The following is a 20,831-nucleotide window of genomic DNA, read 5'->3' as shown; positions in this document are numbered from 1 at the left end:
TCTCACGCGATGTGACAGTACAAAACAGTACTGCTGCTTCAGGATATTTCAGACATATGGACACATATTGGATAAATAGAGCAAAGCCACACCACATGCAACTTGATCTTCCATTGTTGTATGAATTTGATAAGAAGTGCGCAACATTTTCACGCTAAAAACATGCCTTATGCAGGAATGTAACTGATATGCTGCAACGGCTCCTTTAAGTACGAGATTAATGTAGCGAGTTTAGACGCTCTCGCCGCCGGAGCTGAAGGCAGACAGCGTTGTCGCCAGGGCGGCCAGAGCGACCTTGGACGCTCTCGCCGCTTTCGGTGTGAACGTACGGTAATACTTCAGAACTGGCAAGTTTGATTCATTTCAGTGAATCACTTCTATCTTTTAGCTGCTTCTAACTCTGATTCAATGGTTAATCTGCAACATTGCATAGGTTTTCTTTTTTAACAGGAGTATTTTTTAATTCTATAATTATCGAGAATAAGCCGTAATTGCTAGATTTAGAACTAGATTTCTACAGTTTCTTTGAAATATAGCTAAACTATATCTGAGAGGTGATAGCAATGATTTTAATACATAAGAACTGGCACAACTTTAATACTTTAAGCTTTTAGTTGCTTCGAACTCTGATTCAACCGTTATTCTGCAACATTGCAAACAAATTATTTACAGAAGTATGTTTGAATTCCACTAATAAACAAGAATAAGCCCTAACTGCTAGATTTCTACAATTAGTCTACTTAGATTTTACATTAGATTTCGACATAGTCTCTCTGAAACACATATGGCTGAGAGGTGATAGAAGTGATTTTAATACTCCAAAACTGACAACATTGATTAATGAACAAAAAAATAACTGTGTGCAAGCATTGTTTAACATGTATATCCATGACTGCACAGCTGCAGCGCCATCACCCAGCAATATCACTGTCTAAAGGCAGAATAGCAGAGAAGGTAATAAAGTCCTCCAAATAGCAACAATCCCTGAATCTTTCAAGCAAACATACCCAACTGGTTCCGAGAGACACATAAAAATAACAAAGACAGTGCGGCTGTTTATTGCTGAAGATTTGCAGCCGTTTTCGGTGATTGGAGATGTGGGCTTTTGTCATCTTATAAAAGCACTCGATCCGCGTTACAGACTACAGTCTCGCATTTTTTCAGCACAGAGATAATTAAGCTGGTTTATTTATGTTTACTTAAGTACAAATATGTTTATTTGAAATGGCTAATTTATCTTTATTAACTTCACATGTATGTTTATTTTCAAAGTGTAGGATTTTATGTGTTCCCCAGTTTGTACATGGGCTACCAGCAGCTGTAAGATTTCAGTGTTCATTTTTTTTATACAATAAAGTAGAAACTAGAGTACTTTTCTTGGCTTTTAAGTAAAACAAAAAGAGTATTGCAATAAATCGTTTTAATTTTTTTTTAATTTTTTTTTTATCCTTAACCTCTTACTGTTCATATTGCCTATACCAGTGGTTCTCAAAGTGGGGGTCGGGACCCTTTGAGGGGTCGCGGAACAATGAAGGGGGGGGGGGGTCGCCTGGTGATTTCCAAAAATCTACTTATTATTATTATTAGGCCATAAGAATTACCATATTTTATCGATAACCAACTGAAGAGAAACAAACAGTCGTTTATAGTTACTATAGTAGCTTATTTACTTGTTCTATTGGATTGCGACCCCTGGGGTAAATACATTATATTAAAGACAGCAATAGCTTCAGATGCAGCAGATTTATTTTATAACACCAGGTTAAACTTTCTGGCCCATTTACAGCACTGACATACATAAAAAAAAAAAAAAATGAAAAATAGACTTTGGTCTATTGGAGTGAGTGTGTTCGCCATTGCATGCAAGTTTTCTGTATTTATAACCACCTCAGAGGATATTGGGGGTCGCGAGTCACTGGCATTGTTATTTTAGGGGTCGCGTGCTGAAAAGTTTGGGAACCCCTGGCCTATAGAATAAAAAAAAACACATGTCAAGCCATGAAAACCGAACCGAAAACCGTGTTAAAAAAATGAGGTATGTATTGAACCGTAAGCTAACTGTATTGTTGCATCCCTAGTCTTTAAAAGCATGTTTCAAATCATTTCAGAAAATCAGTTCAAACTGTCCAAATAAAGCAATCACTTTAACCTCTAACAATTCAGTTTAGAATGTTTAAAAGTGAATTCTTCGCCCCCCTCTACATTTTGCTCCCCAATTCCTGTTTAATGAAAAGGTTTCAGCACATTTCTAAGCATAATAGTTTTACTAACTCATTTCTAAGAACTGATTTATTTTATCTTTGCCATGATGACCGTACATAATATTTGACTAGATATTCTTCAAGACACTAGTATTCAGCTTAAGGTGACATTTAAAGGCTTCACTAGATTAATTAAAGTAATTAAGTCATACATAACAGTGGTTTACACTGTAGACATTTAAAATATATACATATTGCTTAAGGGGGCTAATGATATTGACCGTAAAATTGCTCTTAAACAATTAAAAACTGCTTTTATTCGAGCTGAAATAAAACAAATAAGACTTTCTCCAGAAGAAAAAAATATTATAGGAAATACTGTGAAAAATCCTTGCTCTGTTAAACATCATTTGACAAAGAAACAAAAAAAATGTACAGGAGAGCTAATCATTTTCACTTCAACTGTACGTGTATGTGTGTGTGTGGTGCGCGCGTGTTGTTTGCTGATGTACCCTAATGAACACGAGTCCGCCGGCGTCTCGCCGCCAACTGTCAATCACAGTTACACGCCGGCGCTCCCCTTGATCAGATCACAACGCCGGCTAAGTACAGATCACACCATCCTGACAAATGTTAAAAACAGCAAATTTACATGAAGCCAGCCGGCCTGACCCTGACGGAAGAGGAAAGACACTGATACAAACACCTTCCAGTGTCTTTCCCGACGCGCGATTATCGACTAAAAATAACCCACGGCGAGCTAAATGAATCAAATCAAGTATTCTGCAAATCAATACGTGCGGCGCGTTTAAGTTGATTCGCCTCATGGAGAGAGGCCGATAAACTGGTGAGAGATGAGGGCACTTCACCTCTATTCAGGTTTTACGCTGAAACCGCTGCATCTTTTACATCATCTGACAGCCTTTTTTCTACAATATCTCACCGGCAGGAACATTTGAGAAGAACGCCTTGAATTTTATTTATTTTTTGCTTCACGCTATTGTGCACAATAGAGTGCGTCTGGTCGATACGATCATTATGAAGTACAACAAGCGGTTAATAATGAAATTCCACTAACATTGACTTCAGCATTTAAACAGGGAGAGAAAGACACACGGAGAGAGAAATAATTGTAAATATATTAATTATTATTATTTATTATTACTGTTTTATCCTGAAATGTTGAGTGTTGTTTGTTGTTCTGATTTGTTATTTTTACTACTAATATTTACTGTGTTTACTATGTTTTTATGGTAACACTTTACCATAAGGTTCATTAGTTAATGCATTTACTAACATGAACTAATCATGAACAACACATGTACAGCAATTATTAATCATAATTGAACATTTACTAATGCATTATTAACATGCAAGTCCATGCTTGTTAACATTAGTTAATGCACCGTAAGTTAACATGAACTAACAATGAACTACTGTATTTTCATTAACTAACGTTTATTAACATGAATATATACTGTAGTGAATGTATTGTTCATTGTTTGTTCATGTTAGTAAATGCATTAATTAACACTAATGAACTAATGAACCCTATTGTAAAGTGTGACCATTTTTATATATACTGTATATGCTCTTTTAATGTAAACTTTATAAATGCTTTGGCAATACATTTGTAACATTTGTCAAGCCAATAAAGTAATCATTAATTAAACTGATTTGATTTTACAAATACTTTTATTAGCAAACAATTATTTAACAAATAATTTACAAATAAAATCAGTTAATTTGTAAAACAAAGCTCTTCGTTAATAACAAAACAACCCGCCACCATCGCAACTGCAGATTCAAAAAACATTAATTGCATTCATCAAATAAAAATGAATGATAACTCCTGATTAGTTTTTAAAAACTAATATGACATTCCCACCATTCCTCTTTTCTATTTCGTTTTTTCAACCCAGTGTAAAATATTGCTTTGTAAAAAAAAAAAACAAACAATTAAAGGAACTAAAACAATTAAAAGGTCTAAGAGAGGAGAAATACTTTTACAATACATAACAATGAACAACTGTTTCTCTTTCTAAAGGCCATTGATCACTAATATAGACACACACACACACACGCACACACACACGCGCACACACGCGCACACACGCGCACACACGCGCACACACGCGCACACACGCGCACACACACACACACACACACACACACACACACACACACACACACACACACACACACACACACACACATATATAGACACACAATTTATATATACATACAGTTGAAACCAGAAGTTTACTGTCTTATGGTAAATCATACTAAACGTTTACTATTTTAGGTCCGTTAGGACTACGTAAATAATTTACATTTGCTAAATGCCAGAATAATGAGAGATTTTTTGTTTTGTTTGTTTCTAGACAATCAAAAGTTTACAGACATTTCCTTGGTATTTTTTAGCTTTGCTTTTAAACTGTATAACTTTGGTCAAATGTTTTGGGTCTCCTTCCACAAGCTTCTCACAATAGTTTGAAGGAATTTTGGCCCATTCCTCCTGACAGAACTGGTGTAACTGAGTCAGATTTGTTGGCTGTCTTGCTTGCACAAGCTTTTTCAACTCTGCCCACAAATTGTCTATAGGATTGAGATCAGGGCTTTGTGATGGCCACTCCAAAATCATCCATTCACATCAATTCACTTTGTTGTCCTTAAAAAAAACATTAACTAATTTGGCATTATGCTTAGGGTCGTGGTCTGTTTGGAAGACCCATTTGTGGCCAAGTTTTAATTTCCTGGCTGATGTCTTGAGATGTTGCTTCAGTATTTCTACATAATGTTCTTTCCTCATGATGCCATCTATGCTGTGAAGTGGACCAGTCCCTCCTGCAACAAAACAGCCCCACAACATGATACTGCCATCTCTATACTTCACAGTTGGGATGGTGTTCGTAGGCTTGTAAGCTTTCCCCTTTGTCCTCCAAATGTAACACTGGTCATTATGGCCAAACAGTTCAATCTTAGTTTCATCAGACCACAGCACATGTCTTCAAAAATTTGTCTTTTTTTGTGTGTAATTTAGCAAATTGTAATCTGGCTTTGTTGTTGATTCTGGCTTGTTGATTCTCTCATGTTGTCACACAAGGAAGCAGTGTGTGTGAGGTTTTCCTTAAATACTATTCTACAGTTGTGCCTCCAATTAACGCAAAAGTTGTCAATTAGCCAATCAAAAACTTCCAAAACCTTTACACCATCATCTGAGCTTTTTCAGAGGCGTAATAATCTTGTGTGTAAACTTGACTTTCAAGAAAAGTTATAACAATTTCTCAAAATATATCTCTCTCATTATTGAGCTATTAAGCAGAACAGAAACAAATTTGATGATTATAACTTACCTAAAAGAGAAAAAAAAAAAGTTTAGTCACATTAACATCTGACTTTTTTTAAATGGTTATGTGCATTTTTATACAGTGTAAACTTCTGGTTTCAACTGTATACAGTTTAAGTCAAAATTATTAAACCCCCTGAATTATTAGACTATTTAATATAATAATAATAACTCATTTCTAATAACTGATTTATTTTATCTTTGCCATGATGACAGTAAATAATATTTGATTAAATATTTTTCAAGACACTTCTATACAGCTTAAAGTAACATTTAAAGGCTTAACTAGGTTAATTAGGCAGGTTAGGTATTAGGTAATTTATTTATTACCTAAGGTAATTAGATAAGTTATTGTATAACGATGGTTTGTTCTGTAGACTATTGAAAAAAATATATAGCATAAAGGGGCTAATAATATTTACATTAAAATAGTTTTTAAAAAAATTTAAAACTGCTTTTATTCTAGCCGAAACAAAACAAATAAGACTTCCTCTAGAAGAAAAAAATATTATCAGACATACTGTGAACAATTCCTTGCTCTGTTAAACATCATTTGGGAAATATTTACAAAAAGAAAAAAAAATAAATCAAAGGGGGGCTTATAGTTCTGACTTTATAGTTCAGTATGAAAAATAATTATCGAGAATGGATTTCTGCCATATCGCCCAGCCCTAATTTTCGCTGTTACAAACTAGAGTGTTTATAACAAAAAATATATAACTTAAAGGGGCTAATAATATTGACCTTAAAATGGTTGCGAAAAATTAAAAACTGCTTTTATTCTAGCCAAAATAAAACAAATAAGACTTTCTCTTGAAGAAAAAATATTATTATTATTATTATTATTATTATTGTTATTATTAATTATGTTGAAACATAATTTTTGCAGTAAACATTTAACATTTTTGCAGTGTACACACTAAAAAAAATGCAGGGCTCCACACAATTCATTTGTTTTGTACCAACACAAATAAATTAAGTTAACGTTACGGATTTAACAAATTTAAGTGAATTGAACAACTTAAGTTGTCCCAATAAAAATCTCAATAATTGTGTTGTTTCAGCAATTTTTTTTTTTTTTTTGAGTGTACTATATTGTTATGAGGATGAGATGACTTGTATATCATGATAGGAGATTTTTGTCATCTCGCCCAGCTCTCTACAGCAGACACATGTGCATTTTTTTAACACAACATACATCTCGTAATGCTGTCAGTCACAGCGAGAGAGGCAGAGAGAGGCCGACAGACAGAAAGTGTCTAAATGAGCCGCTGGAGAAGAGAGGGAGGGGGATGTCAAGGATTCGCGGTCCTTCATCTTTGCAGTAGAGCAAACACATCTCTCAGTATAGCAACAGACAGCTGCAACCACTTCCAAATGCACTCTAACTTAGATCAGTGGAAGAATTGTCAGCGCACAGCGAATCATACGAAGATAACACAGCCAGCTGCCACGACAGAAAGAGAGAGAGAAAGAAAGAGAGAGCGATCCCTGCGTGGAAATGAAATTTGTTGCGTTTGCATGCGTGCGTCTCCCTTGGGGTCCTTCCTCTGCGTTGGGATGAAAAGCGCGCGAGACGACGCTTAACATATTTGCTTAAAGATGACAAGCCGCTACTGATTTCATTTGAGCCGGGCTTTTGTCTGAAACGGAGACAGGGAGGGGTACCGAATAAGATTTGTTACACAGACTGACAAATGTATCCGTCTGTACGGATGAGTGTTTCATCAATTTGAAACGGCCCCCGAGATCCCCCAAGGTGCTCATCCGCCGGCGAGCCGAGTTAGTCTGAAGGTTCCCTTTAATTGTCACCATTAGATTGAGATAAAACCTGTCATTCTCATTTATACAAACAATCCCAGGAGGCTCGGGCCACTTACACGTCTAACGCACCGACGGCAGTGTCTTCTGCCAACGCTCGGCTGCTAAATCTCAAATACTGCTCTCTAAAGCATGATGCTAAAGATTAGAGCTGCAACTAACGATTACTTTAACAATCGATTAATCTGTTGATTATTTTTTCGATTAATCAATGAATCTGATTTTTTTTAAAAAGCAGTAAATTCCAACCCTTTCTCCAACCCAAGCTCATCCCTGATGTAATAATAATAATAATAATAATAATAATAATAATAATAATAATAATAATAATAATAATAATACAAAACTATGTAGTTTTGTCCTGTTTTCAATCCAAATATCTAAATATTTTTTAATCAAGATACATACTAGACCAGGGATGGGCAAACTTGATCCTCGAGGGCCAGTGTCCCTGCAGAGTTTTGTTCCAACACTAGTCAAACACACCTGAACATGCCAATCAGTGTCTTCAAGATCACTAGAAATCTATAAGCAGGACAGAGTTTGCCCATCCCTGTACTAGACACATGGAACAGCATAAGACATGACGTCTTGCTTTCTGAAAAAAAAAAACACCTCAAAATTAAGTGATTGTTTGCTAAAAAAAAAAGTTAAATTATTTGTGAATTGGGTTAGAAAAATAATCTTAATGAGACAATCTCAAACAGAAGCTTTACCAGTTCACATAAACGTGTAAATGATCCTGATCTGTAACATGAGATGGTCGTCGCCATGTTTACTTGCGGCCGCACGTTTGCCTTCATTCATAAAAAGCAGAACATGCAGGATTCAGCACCTAAATTCACCAGTTACTCCCCAAATACATGCAAGTAAGTATTTGGTGAACTTAGAGAAGAATAGATTCAACTTTATAGTTACTTTCACTATGTGTAGTGTGTATCTGATTTGAATAAAACACATCTGATGGATTGTTAGACTTCCTTGTGTGTTTTACAAACTCTAAATGTTGTGTTTTACCATTACGTGTGAAAACCATAAAGCACTGGTTATTTCACTTAGATTTTTGCTCTGTCATATTAATATATGCTTGTAATTTATTATATTTTATGCAGATGCACTGCATAGACAAAGACTTGATAATCCTAGCCGATCTAAATGAATGGAATCGCTCCAAATAGAGCTATTCAAATCATCCATCAGGTGAAATTAGATTCAGTTCACAGCCAAATAAAATATGGCAATATCAGATTTTTCCAATATTGTACAACCCTAATACACACACAGATGTAAACAAATATATAGTATGATATAAGCTTTCGGCCATACCACCTACCTATAACCTGTACCAGAAATTTTTGGATCTGTATTTCAATCTTTAGCTTATACCCTTCCCTCCTATGGATCTTTCTAGGAAAAGTTTGTGAGCAGCGTCTATCTTCCAGCAATAAGCTTAAATCTTAATTAATACAGTAAAAAACCTCACAAAATCAATTAGTATGTTGCGATCTGCTATTAGGAAAACGATATAACCCACATAATGGCAAGATGAGTAATAGTGTTCAAACCCAGGCTGATGCATTTGCTTTGAAAAGCTCAAATCAAACACAGATCAACAGAGCGACTCCATACAATGTGTAAAAGTGAATACTTGTAACTTACTCATGTTTTTTTGTATTATTAATTCTGCAAGTGTAAATGGTTCAGCTTGATCTAGGCACATTAAATGATATAAAGTAATTGACCTGAATAAATCCAGATTAAACGTTATCTGTCAAATCATTTTTGTTTTGCGCATGACTGATGGTCTATTTAAAAAAACTACAGTGCATTTCACACTAACCCTCCAAATGTTAATGGCCACACATGAATATGTAAAAAAGTGATTCGCAACCCAGCTGAACAGAAGGAAGATTGAAATCTGCATATTAAAAAATATTATATTTACAGCAGATATGACTGGTCATGTCAGATGGGGGAATTCAACTGCTTGTTTGATGAACAATGCTGAGGCCTGCTGCCAATATTAATACAACAACATAAAAAACTGTGAAAGATTACAATTAACTATAAAAAGCATGTTAACAAATGCATATGATTTGCTCCAAAGATTTGAAAGTTTGAATAATTTGCATTGCAATTAATGTGCATATCGGCTGATATATTTTAGATGCATATGTATTTTAGGTGCATTACATCAGGAAATATTTTCATTTATTAGAACAAATACATTTGTAGTTACAAAAACCCAAATAATTACATTTCAAAACATGCATGTTAACAAACTTTGCTTCATAATTTTTTTTTAAGTTTGATTAATGTGCATATTTCGGCCAACATATATTTAGATGATTATGCATACAAAATATTTTATTCATTAGAATAAATACATTTTTAAATTACAAAAACGTTTAAATAATAATATTACAAAAAAAAAAAAACACGTTAAACACGTCAGATTTTCTTCAAAAATTTGAAAGTTTTATTAATGTGCATATATCGCCCGATATTATTTAGATGTCCATGTGTTTAAGATGCATTGCATACAAAATATGTATTTTTATTAGAACAAATTCAGTTTTTCAGTACAAAAACTCTCAAATAACAACATTACAAAAAATTGCATATATATTGCATTTTCGCAAACAAATTGAAAGTTTGATTAATATGCATATATCGGCCGATATATTTTAGATGAACATGTATTTTAAATGAATTGTAAACTAAATATTTTTAAATACAAATACATTTTTAAAGTACAAAAACTCTCAAAATAACATTAGAAAAAAATGCATGTAAACAAAAACATCTGATTTGCCCAAGAAACTTGAATGTTTGATTAATGTGCATATGGGCTGATATATTTTTAGATCTATGTGTGTTTTAGATGCATTGCATACAACATATTTTTATTTATTTCAACAAATAAATTTTTTAAAGCACAAAAATTCTCAAATAACTACCTAAAAATAAGCATGTAAACAAAAAAGTTAGACTTGCTCCAAAAATGTTAAAGTTTGATTAATGTGGCATATTGGCTTATGTGTTTTAGATGCATTGCATACAGAAAATTGTTCTACATTAGAAAAAAATGCATTTTTAAATTACAAAAACTTTCAAATATTAACACAAAGAAATGCATGTTTTAAAAAAATGTAGAAAAAAAACTTAGAAAACAAAAAAAATAAGTTTAAGAATTGTGCAAGGCAATCAATGTGCATAATATCAGCAGAAATGTTTTAGATGGATTGGCTTTTTAGATGCAGAAAGAAAAGAAAAAATAAATAAATAAATTATATATATATATATATATATATATATATATATATATATATATATATATATATATATTTTTTTTTTTTTTTTTTTTTACAGCACAGCATGGTTGAAACTAAACAGTATTTATGTTTTCTCTATTTGATATGAGATATTTCCAAAAAGCATAATAAAGCCGAATAACTGCATGACAAACACAGCTAAATACAAATAATAGAGCCAACACTCTCTCAGAACAGCATGTAAACTGCACAATATTTTTTTCTCTAATACATATATTTTATTTGTTTCTAATACATTTAAAGATTTGTGAAATACTTTTCAAAAAAGCATTAATAACGCCAATTAACTGCATGACAAATACAAATAAACAAACAAACGCACATTACAGGCAACACTATCTCACTGTTAACAAACCAAAAAAGAAGTTGCATATTTTTCCAGAAAAGCATGCTCAAAACTTTTTGTAAAAAATATATATTAATAAAGCCTATTGTCTGCATGACAAAGACAACTAAAAATAAATACACAAACTAACACATAATACAGCCAACACCATGTCATGACATTAACAAAAACCTTCAAATAACAAAAAAAAACATGTTTTTTTACAGAATATCATGGTTGAAACTGTCCAGTTTAGTTGAACAGTTGTACAGTCTCTCTGTAATTATATTACATACTACATAAAACTTTCAAAGTTGCACATGTATTTTTCACACCATAACATGCTTAAAACTACACAGTATTTATGTTTGCTTAAATAAATATGATCTATTTTTTAAATATACTCAGTTTTTTGTGCAATACTTTTCTAAAAAGCATAATAAAAGCATGGTTAAAACTGGACAGTATATTTGTTTTCTCAAATAAATATTTTGTATTTTTTAAATACGTTTATAGAAATGTGCCATACCTTTCCAAAAAGCATATTAAAGGCAATTAACTGCATGACAAAGACAGCTAAATACAAGTACACAAACTAACACATATCCAACCAACACTTTCTCACTCTTAACAAAATAAAAAAGAAATCATGCATGTATTTTTTCACAGGACAGCATGATTGAAAGTGCACAGTTTAGTTTTTCTAATAGTTATTAGGGCTGTACGATATTGGAAAAATCTGACATTGCGATATTTCAGCCTGATCTCACGAGAAAACGTAAGTATTTTACGTTTTGCCAGTTTAGTGGCTAATTCGTACGAATTCGTACGAGTTCAGTCGTACGAAATGGTACGATTTTAAAAAGGAGGCGTGGCACCTGACCCCACCCCTAAACCCAACCGTCATTGGGGGATAAGCAAATCGTACTAAATTGTACGAATTAGATCGTACGAATTCATACGAATTAGCCACTAAATGAAAAAGTTACGAATTGTCGTGAGATTGTGTTGGATATTTTGGTTTTCTTCAATATATACTGCGATATGAATACAATATCAGCAGATGGCTTTAAATTGCTCTATTTGGGGGAGGAGTGGTCATTCATTTAGACTGATTAGGGTGATATTCTAAGGGTGTGAATAATGTACACAAAAAATAAATAAATAAATAAATAAACTAATGGCAATTATAATTACTCTTCATTACAAAAGTTGTAGGTTATCATGTCCAAATGCTTTACACTCTCTTGAAACGCCTTTAAAACATGCAAATTATAAAGTTTCACTCTGTTATGGTTATACTTCGCAACAACTCCACAATTCTCATGTATTCTAAATCGTTGAACAACTATAATCCCAACTGAATATTGCATATCCTGCGATGTGATTATTGCGGACACACACATTGCGATATCAATGCTGAATCGATATATTGTGCAGCCCTAATAGTTATATTATATATTTTTAAATATGTTTATATTTATTTTCGGAAAAGCATAATAAAGGCAATTAACTGCATGACGAAGACAGCTAAATACAAGTTACAGGGCACAAAACAAAGTAACACATTACAGCCAACACTATCTTACGTTAACAAAAACTTTCAAAGTTACATATGTAATGTATTTTTCACAGCAATGCACAGTTGAAACTGCACGGTATTTATGTTTTCTCTAATAGACATGCGCTATTTTTTTTAAATATATTTAGAGATTTGTGCAATACCTTTCCAAAAAGCATATTAAGCATAGCATGGTTGAAACTGCACAGTTCAGTTGTTTTCTCTAATAGATATATGACATTTTTAAATATGGTTGTAGAGATGTTGATTTTTTTTTTCCAAAAAGCATAATAAAACCAATTAACTGCATGACAAACAAAGCTAAATACAAATAAACTAACTAACAAATATTATAGCCAAAACTATCTCACTGTTAAAGGGTCACGAAACACCAAAACACATTTTTTGAGCTGTTGACAGTCGTATATGTGTCCCACACTGCTAAAAACACTATTAAGACACATATATTTTACTAAAAAGTGTAAATTGGTTGTTTTTGCGTTATTTCAAATAAATTCGTACTTCCTGTTTGAAACGAATTTTTGAAGCTGCGTCACGGTCATGATATAATAGCGTGTATTCCAGTGTGCAGACTGGACGCCTGTGCCAGAGTGAGTCTTATTACGTCTTACAGTGTGATGCATTAATGCATGAGTAAGGCTTGGTTCAAACCAATCAGCGCTCTCTATTGTGCAACTTCATTAATATTCATTACTATCACCGTGTTTTCAGGACAGAGACGCCACGTTGTGTTGGCAAAACAAGCGTGAAGTGTTGCTTTTATAGTTTGCTGCAGTTAAGTTTCGTTTTCATTTTCTCTCTGTGAGAGCTCAGCTGGAGTCACGTGTGGATTAACGGTGTACGCGACGCTCGACAACAATAACTTACGTGTCTAAGGAGGAACATTGTTTACCTGAGAGCTGTTCTCATCTGCAAATGCTGAGATACGGATTCGCTTGTAGTCTCCTCTTCATAAAGACGCGGCTCTAGTTGCTGGTGATTGTCCTGTCTCTACAGATTTGGTAAGTGAGCGACCAGCGCTCTTTGTTTATTCAGTTTGTTCGTATCGAACAAACTATTGCACAGAGTGTAAACATGTTAGCACCACAACCAAACTTTAACCTCGTGTAGGGTTTTTACCGCATTTAGTGACCGGAATAACACACGCGGCTTTCTGACAATACCTGCCATGTGCATCTAAGTTTCTGGGAAATGCGGAGGTTTTTTTTCTCTTATTCGCCGTGCGGTATCAAACATTGCATGAAAAATACACGCTTAGAGCAGCTTCTCAAATCAAATATCCGTTTGTCGCGAGGGGCATGAATGAATTCCCTGAATGAAAGAGCCAAACTGCAGTTAAAGTTCAACATTTAATAATTTGGCAAATAATTCGACTACAGATGTCCATGTAGGTTAAACACCATCACTTTCTCATGTGTGTGTATTTTGACTGAAACTCGCGCGTGCCCAAATAGACACTCCCACACCATCCCACTTTTCTTCCTCCGACACTCCCCCCTAAACAGAGCTGGACACGCCCACTTTTCTGACTTTTTCCAAAGTAGAGGTGTGAAAACACCCTGCTGAAACGAGGGGGTTTCATGGCCCTTTAACAAAACAAAGAAGTTACATGTATTTTTCACAGCATAGGAAATTTGTAACTGCACAGAATTTGTTTCCTTTTATCAATGTATTACTTTTTTATATATTATGTTCATAGAGATCTGCATTTTTTCCCCAAAAAGCATAATAAAGCCAAATACCTTGATGAAAACACAGCTAATACAAGTACACAAGTGAACACAAAAGCAGCCAACACTCACTGTTAACAAAACAAAAAAGAAGCTACAAATGTATTTTTCACAGGATAGCATGATTGAAACTGCACAGCTCAGTTGTTTTCTCTAATAAATACATTATATATTTTAAATACGTTCATAAATGATTCCAAAAAAGCATAATAAAGGCAATTAACTGCAAGACAACCACAGCTAAATACAAATTACAGAGCACAAAACAAACTTACACACATTACAGCCAACAACCTCTCATGACAGCATGTTTGAAACTGCACAGTATATTTGTTTTCTGTGATAGATATATTATATATTTTTAAACAAGTATATAAAGATTAATTTGCTTTTTGGGAAACAACTGCACATTGAAGGCAATTAACTGCATGACAAATATAGCTAAATACAAATACACAAACTAACACACAATACAGCCAACACTATCTCCAGATGTAACAAACTTTCAAAGTTGCGTATGCATTTCTCACAGCATAGCACAGTTGAAACTGCACAGTATTTATGCTTGCTTTAATAGATATGCGCTATTTTTAAAAAATGTTCAGATATTTGTGCAATACTTGTCTAAAAAGCATATTAAAGGCAAGCAACTGCAAGACAAAGACAGCAAAATACAAATTACAGAGCTCAACACAAACTAACACATATTACAGCCAACACTAGCTCAACATTAAAATATTTTTCACAGCACAGATGTTTGAAACAGAACAGAAATAGAAATATTATATCATTTTAAATGTTTATGGATGTGCATTTTTTTTGCAAAAAGCATATTAAAGGCAATTAACTGCATGACAAACACAGCTGAATGCAAATACACAAACTAACATACATTACAGATAACAAAAAAAAAAAAATTTAAATACGCATGTATATTTACAGCATGGCACAGTTGAAACTGCAGAGTATATTTAGGTTTGTTTTAATAGATATTGGCTATTTTTAAAACATGTTAAGACATTTGTGCAATACTTTTCCAAAATACTTTTTTTTATTTATTTATTTAAGTTTTAATGCCATATCAGCAGCATTGACTATATGGCGAAAACATACACTAAATATACAATATATAATAAAATCAAATAAGTTTCTTAACAAATACGCATTGTAAAAAAAAAAAAAAAAAAGTAGCAACAACACTGAAAAGAGTCATATACAGTCCTTTAGTTTGATTAAAGATAAATATTCTAAAAGTGCTCCAGAAGGCACCTTTTCAAACATTTCACTTAAAATATTTCCCGAATAAAAATGGTTCTTTCATGACAAATGCAGCTAAATACAAATACAAACTACAGAAAACAAAACAAAAAAATATGCATGTATTTTTCACAGTATAGCATGGTTTAAACTTCATAATATATTTATGTTTGCTCTAATAGACATGCGCTATTTTTAAAATATGTTCAGATATTTGTGCAATACTTGTCCAAAAAGCATATTAAAGGCAAGCAACTGCAAGACAAAGACAGCAAAATACAAATTACAGAGCTCAACACAAACTAACACATATTACAGAAAACACTAGCTCAACATTACAATATTTTTCACAGCACAGATGTTTGAAACTGCACAGTATTTATGTTTGCTCGAAAAGAAATGATTTAATTTTAAATATGCTTATAGATTTATGCATTTTTTTTTCCCAAAAAGCATATTCAAGGCAATTAACTGCATGACAAACACAGCTGAATGCAAATACACAAACTAACATACATTACAGTTAACAAAAAAAAATTAAATACGCATGTATATTTACAGCATGGCACAGTTGAAACTGCAGAGTATATTTATGTTTGTTTTAATAGATATTGGCTATTTTTAGAATATGTTAAGACATTTGTGCAATACTTTTCCAAAATAGATATATTTTTTTTATTTATTTAAGTTTTAATGCCATATCAGCAGCATTGACTATATTCATGGTGAAAACATACACTAATAAATATACAATATATAATAAAATCAAATTAGTTTCTTAACAAATATGCATTGTGAAAAAAAAGTAGCAACAACACTGAAAAGAGTCATATACAGTCCTTTAGTTTGATTAAAGATAAATATTCTAAAAGTGCTCCAGAAGGCACCTTTTCAAACATTGCACCTAAAATATTTCCCGAATAAAAATGGTTCTCTAATATCATTTAAAAATACACAAATAGGTTTTTCCCAAAAAGCATTTCAATTAACTGCATGATAAAGACAGCTAAACACAAATACACAAACTAACACACAATACAGCCGACACTATCTCCCGATGTAACAAACTTTCAAAGTTACGCATGTATTTCTCACAGCATAGCACAGTTGAAACTGCACAGTATTTATGCTTGCTCTAATAGATATGGTGCATTTTTTAAATATTCAGATATTTGTGCAATTATTTTATAAAAAGCATATTAAAGCCAATTAACTGCATGACAAATACAGCTAAATACAAGTCCACAAACTAACATATATTACAGAAAACAAAACAAAAAATATGCATGTATTTTTCACAGTGTAGCATGGTTGAAACTTCATAGTATATTTATGTTTGCTCTAATAGATATGCGCTATTTTTAAAATATGTTCAGATATGTGTCCAATACTTTTCCAAAAAACATATTAAAGCCAATTAACTGCATGACAAATGCAGCTAAATACAAATACAAACTACAGAAAACAAAACAAAAAAATATGCATGTATTTTTCACAGTATAGCATGGTTTAAACTTCATAGTATATTTATGTTTGCTCTAATAGATATGCTCTATTTTTAAAATATGTTCAGATATTTGTGCAATACTTGTCCAAAAAGCATAATAAAGGCAATTAACTGCAAGACAACCACAGCTAAATACAAATTACAGAGCACAAAACAAACTTACACACATTACAGAAAACACTAGCTCAATATTTTTCACAGCACAGATGTTTGAAACTGCACAGTATTTATGTTTGCTCGAAAAGAAATGATTTAATTTTAAATATGCTTATAGATTTATGCATTTTTTTTCCAAAAAGCATATTCAAGGCAATTAACTGCATGACAAACACAGCTTAATGCAAATACACAAACTAACATACATTACAGTTAACAAAAAAAATGAAATATGCATGTATATTTACAGCATGGCACAGTTGAAACTGCAGAGTATATTTATGCTTGATTCAAAAGATATTGGCTATTTTTAAAATATGTTCAGATAATTGTGCAAAACTTTTCCAAAAAGTATATTAAAGCCAATAATCTACATGACAAATATAGCTAAATACAAGTACACAAACTAACACATATTACAGCCAACACTATCTCCCGATGTAACAAACATTCAGTCACGCATTTCTCACGATAGCACGGTTGAAACTGCACAGTATTTACGTTTGCTCTAATAGATATGCTCTCTTTAAAAATATGTTCAGATATGTGTCCAATACTTTTCCAAAAAACATATTAAAGCCAACTAACTGCATGACAAATACAGCAAAACACAAATACACAAACTAACACATGCTAACATGCCAACACCATCTCACGACGTTAAGAAAAACTTTACGCATGTATTTTTCACAGCATAGCACGGTTAAAACCGCACAGTATATTTATGTTTGCTCTCATAGATATGCTCTATTTTTAAAATGTGCTTGGATATTAGCGCAATCATTTTCACAATGTGTTAAAGCCAATTAACTCAACAATACAAGCATCTAAATAAAAAAAAAAAACAGTAGTAAGAATCTAAACACCGCAGTCAACGCACTCACTATAGGTTTGTATGTTGTCAAAATATTGGCCCAACCTAAGCCTCAATCTAATTGTGCGTATACGCATCCGCTAATTGCCGCACAGACTGAACATCTTCCATAGGTCCGTGTGTGTGTGTATATAGAGAGAGATGTAGCCTGTGCTAGAATGTCAACAGCGGATACATCAAGCAAAAAGAGGGTGCTGAAAAGGGGAGGGTTCAGCATCTGTCATCACGCACACCACAAAACTCAACATGAGGTTTCATGTCAACCCTGCGGACTCACACACACACACACACACAAGCAAACTGACGTGCCGTGCAATCAGGAGAGTGTGTGTGGAGCTGTCGTGTTGTTTAACATGCTCATAAAGCCCGGCCTGAGGTTAAATCAGGACCGAGTTAACGATAACAATGCTTTCACACGTCAGGGAAACACTCCGAGAAGCATCCCAGCACATCACTTAGTGAACATACTATCATGTTAAAAGCTTAAAGTAATACTTAATAACAGCCTTTACACCTTAAACTCGTCTAAATTAGGTCAGCGATGCCTGTTGTGTTAATACACCTCTGCTAACTGTAGCACATTACACATCTAATGGCTTATTAGAGCTCCCTAAAGGAAAGAAAAAACACATGCTCAGTGTCCACTTTGATTAAAACACATCACAAAAAAACACTCTACAGTAATGAAATCACTCATCATGTAGTGTGTTTTTTTTTTTTCCTGCTGATAGAGCTGAAGAGGCTTGGAAAACACACTTCAGTCTTAGCCAGGCAATTGTGTTTTCTAAATAACAAATGCAAACGCAATGGATTATAAGTAGCCGTGTTAAAAATGGAGGAGAAAAACAGTGTTTTGGTTTATTTTAGTTATGTTTTAATATTAAAATGAGGGTTTTTTTAAACAAATAAACATGAAAGTGCTTTAAAAAAGACAAGCATTTCAAGTTTGCGATGACACTCAGTGGTGTAACCTTCAACAAATCAATTCCTGACCTCAGGTTTCGAGTCTGACAACATCCGCAGGACTCAAACTCGGAGCTAAAGGAGGACAGAAACAGCCGAAGAAGCAGGGGGACATCTATAGAAAATGTGCATAATGTGGGCCACGCATCAAAAATTCATGCAAATGTGTGTTGAAGAACTACATAAAATGTAGTAAAATACAAGCCGGCTGATGGATGAAGTCCCGTATTAAGGATGAAAAATGTATGCGGCCACATATAGTAAATCCTTCAGCTAACTTCTCCATGCCCGCTTAGTGTTTTGATGCTAAAAAGTGCAAATGTGCAAGTGAGCAATTTTATTTCAACAATAAAATCTAACGAAAGCAATCAAATAAATTGAAATGCGTATAACAAAGCATAAATATTCACCTCGATAAATTGTTTGTTAAAAGATTTAGGGTGCAAATGCAAATTAACTATTAAAAATAAAGTGAACTACAACTCAAATTACTAATAAACTGAAATATACAGTCGCTCAATTTGTATCCGAACACAGGTTAGATACAATTTAGGATTAAAATAAAAACTGAAGCTTAGAATAAAAAGGTGGCTGCGCAAATCAGATGAGAGAGAATATCTTTGAGTAGACTATAATAGTAAACATCACTGCTTGATATATATATATACACACTTAAAGCTCTCGTATTCAATTAAATAAAATAAGTTTGACTCGCTGCTCATCATTTTGATACATGTCAACTTGCATAGTGCCAACTTATTTCTGACAGAAAGACATTTAACTGAGGTAAACACACCGCACGCTAAACTAACAATTAGCCTATCAATACACGCTAATTTACACAACTTTTACACAACAGAAAGCGCATCAGGTAAATGAAAACACACGCATTGGGAGTGCGATATGCGCGTGGGTTTACAGAATTACACATTCGATCTAACAGGTTATGCGGATACATGTCTGCGCGTTTCCTAATGACTAAAACAAAACCCGCAGCATTCGCGTACATTTGTAACAGTGTCTGGCGAAATATCAACAATAAAGCGACCTACCATGAACACTGGAGCTAGTGATCATCTTCTCAGAGGCGAAAACAGGAAAATGCGAATTCCAAAGGTTGCTTACAGCCACTTTTCCCCTCTCAGCTATCGAATTACACTGTGCCTTTTCGTCAGGTATTCATTTAACCTACATGCATATAATTAAGAAGGCAAAACCAACAAAAGCTCTTGGACAACATGTGAGAGGAGGAGAGAGAGGCGATGTGTGTGTGTATGTGTGTGTGAGAGAGAGAGGGAGAGCGAGAGAGAGAGAGGAAGGGGGAAAACACATGACCACGACAGCGAGCTCATGTCAGTTTTCCTCCCAGGCTGAGGTAAAACCTCCCTGGGTGTTAAAAGAAACGAATCCCCTTTCATGTGGATCTACATCATGTCTGTTTACTTTACCAACACGCTAGTTTAAAAATAAAAAACAAGGTTTTTGCAAATGCAAATAAAACTTTTTTTCTGCCTAAAAATGTGCATTTTGCTGGTCCAGAAAGTTACTTTGGGGGATTTTCAACCCCACCCGACGCTCGCTTTCCCGTGCAAAAATTGCATACAGACATAATTAAGCATATTCAAGTATCGCTGACCAACTTGAGCGCAAACATCCCGCCGCACGCGCGATCACATCTCTGATGCAAACACAGTCACAGTGTGTGTGTGTGACTGTGTGTGTGCGTGTGTT

General features: G+C 33.7%; 1 protein-coding gene across 2 annotated transcripts in view; it reads right to left on the bottom strand.

Moving 5' to 3' along the window:
- The window catches only part of fign (fidgetin), a 143,058-nt gene that overhangs the window by 121,888 nt on the left and 339 nt on the right, over positions 1 to 20,831 (bottom strand). Inside the window, exon 1 of one of the 2 annotated variants that reach the window (XM_021478666.3) lies at positions 20,153 to 20,370. Coding sequence (XP_021334341.1) covers positions 20,153 to 20,177 — 25 coding nt within the window. The 5' untranslated portion in view covers positions 20,178 to 20,370. 2 annotated transcript variants of the gene reach the window in all.

Source organism: Danio rerio, chromosome 9, assembly GCF_049306965.1.
Source record: "Danio rerio strain Tuebingen ecotype United States chromosome 9, GRCz12tu, whole genome shotgun sequence".
NCBI lineage: Eukaryota > Metazoa > Chordata > Actinopteri > Cypriniformes > Danionidae > Danio > Danio rerio.
The sequence above is the reverse complement of the archived record's forward strand: the minus strand, read 5'-3'. Positions and strand labels throughout refer to the sequence as shown.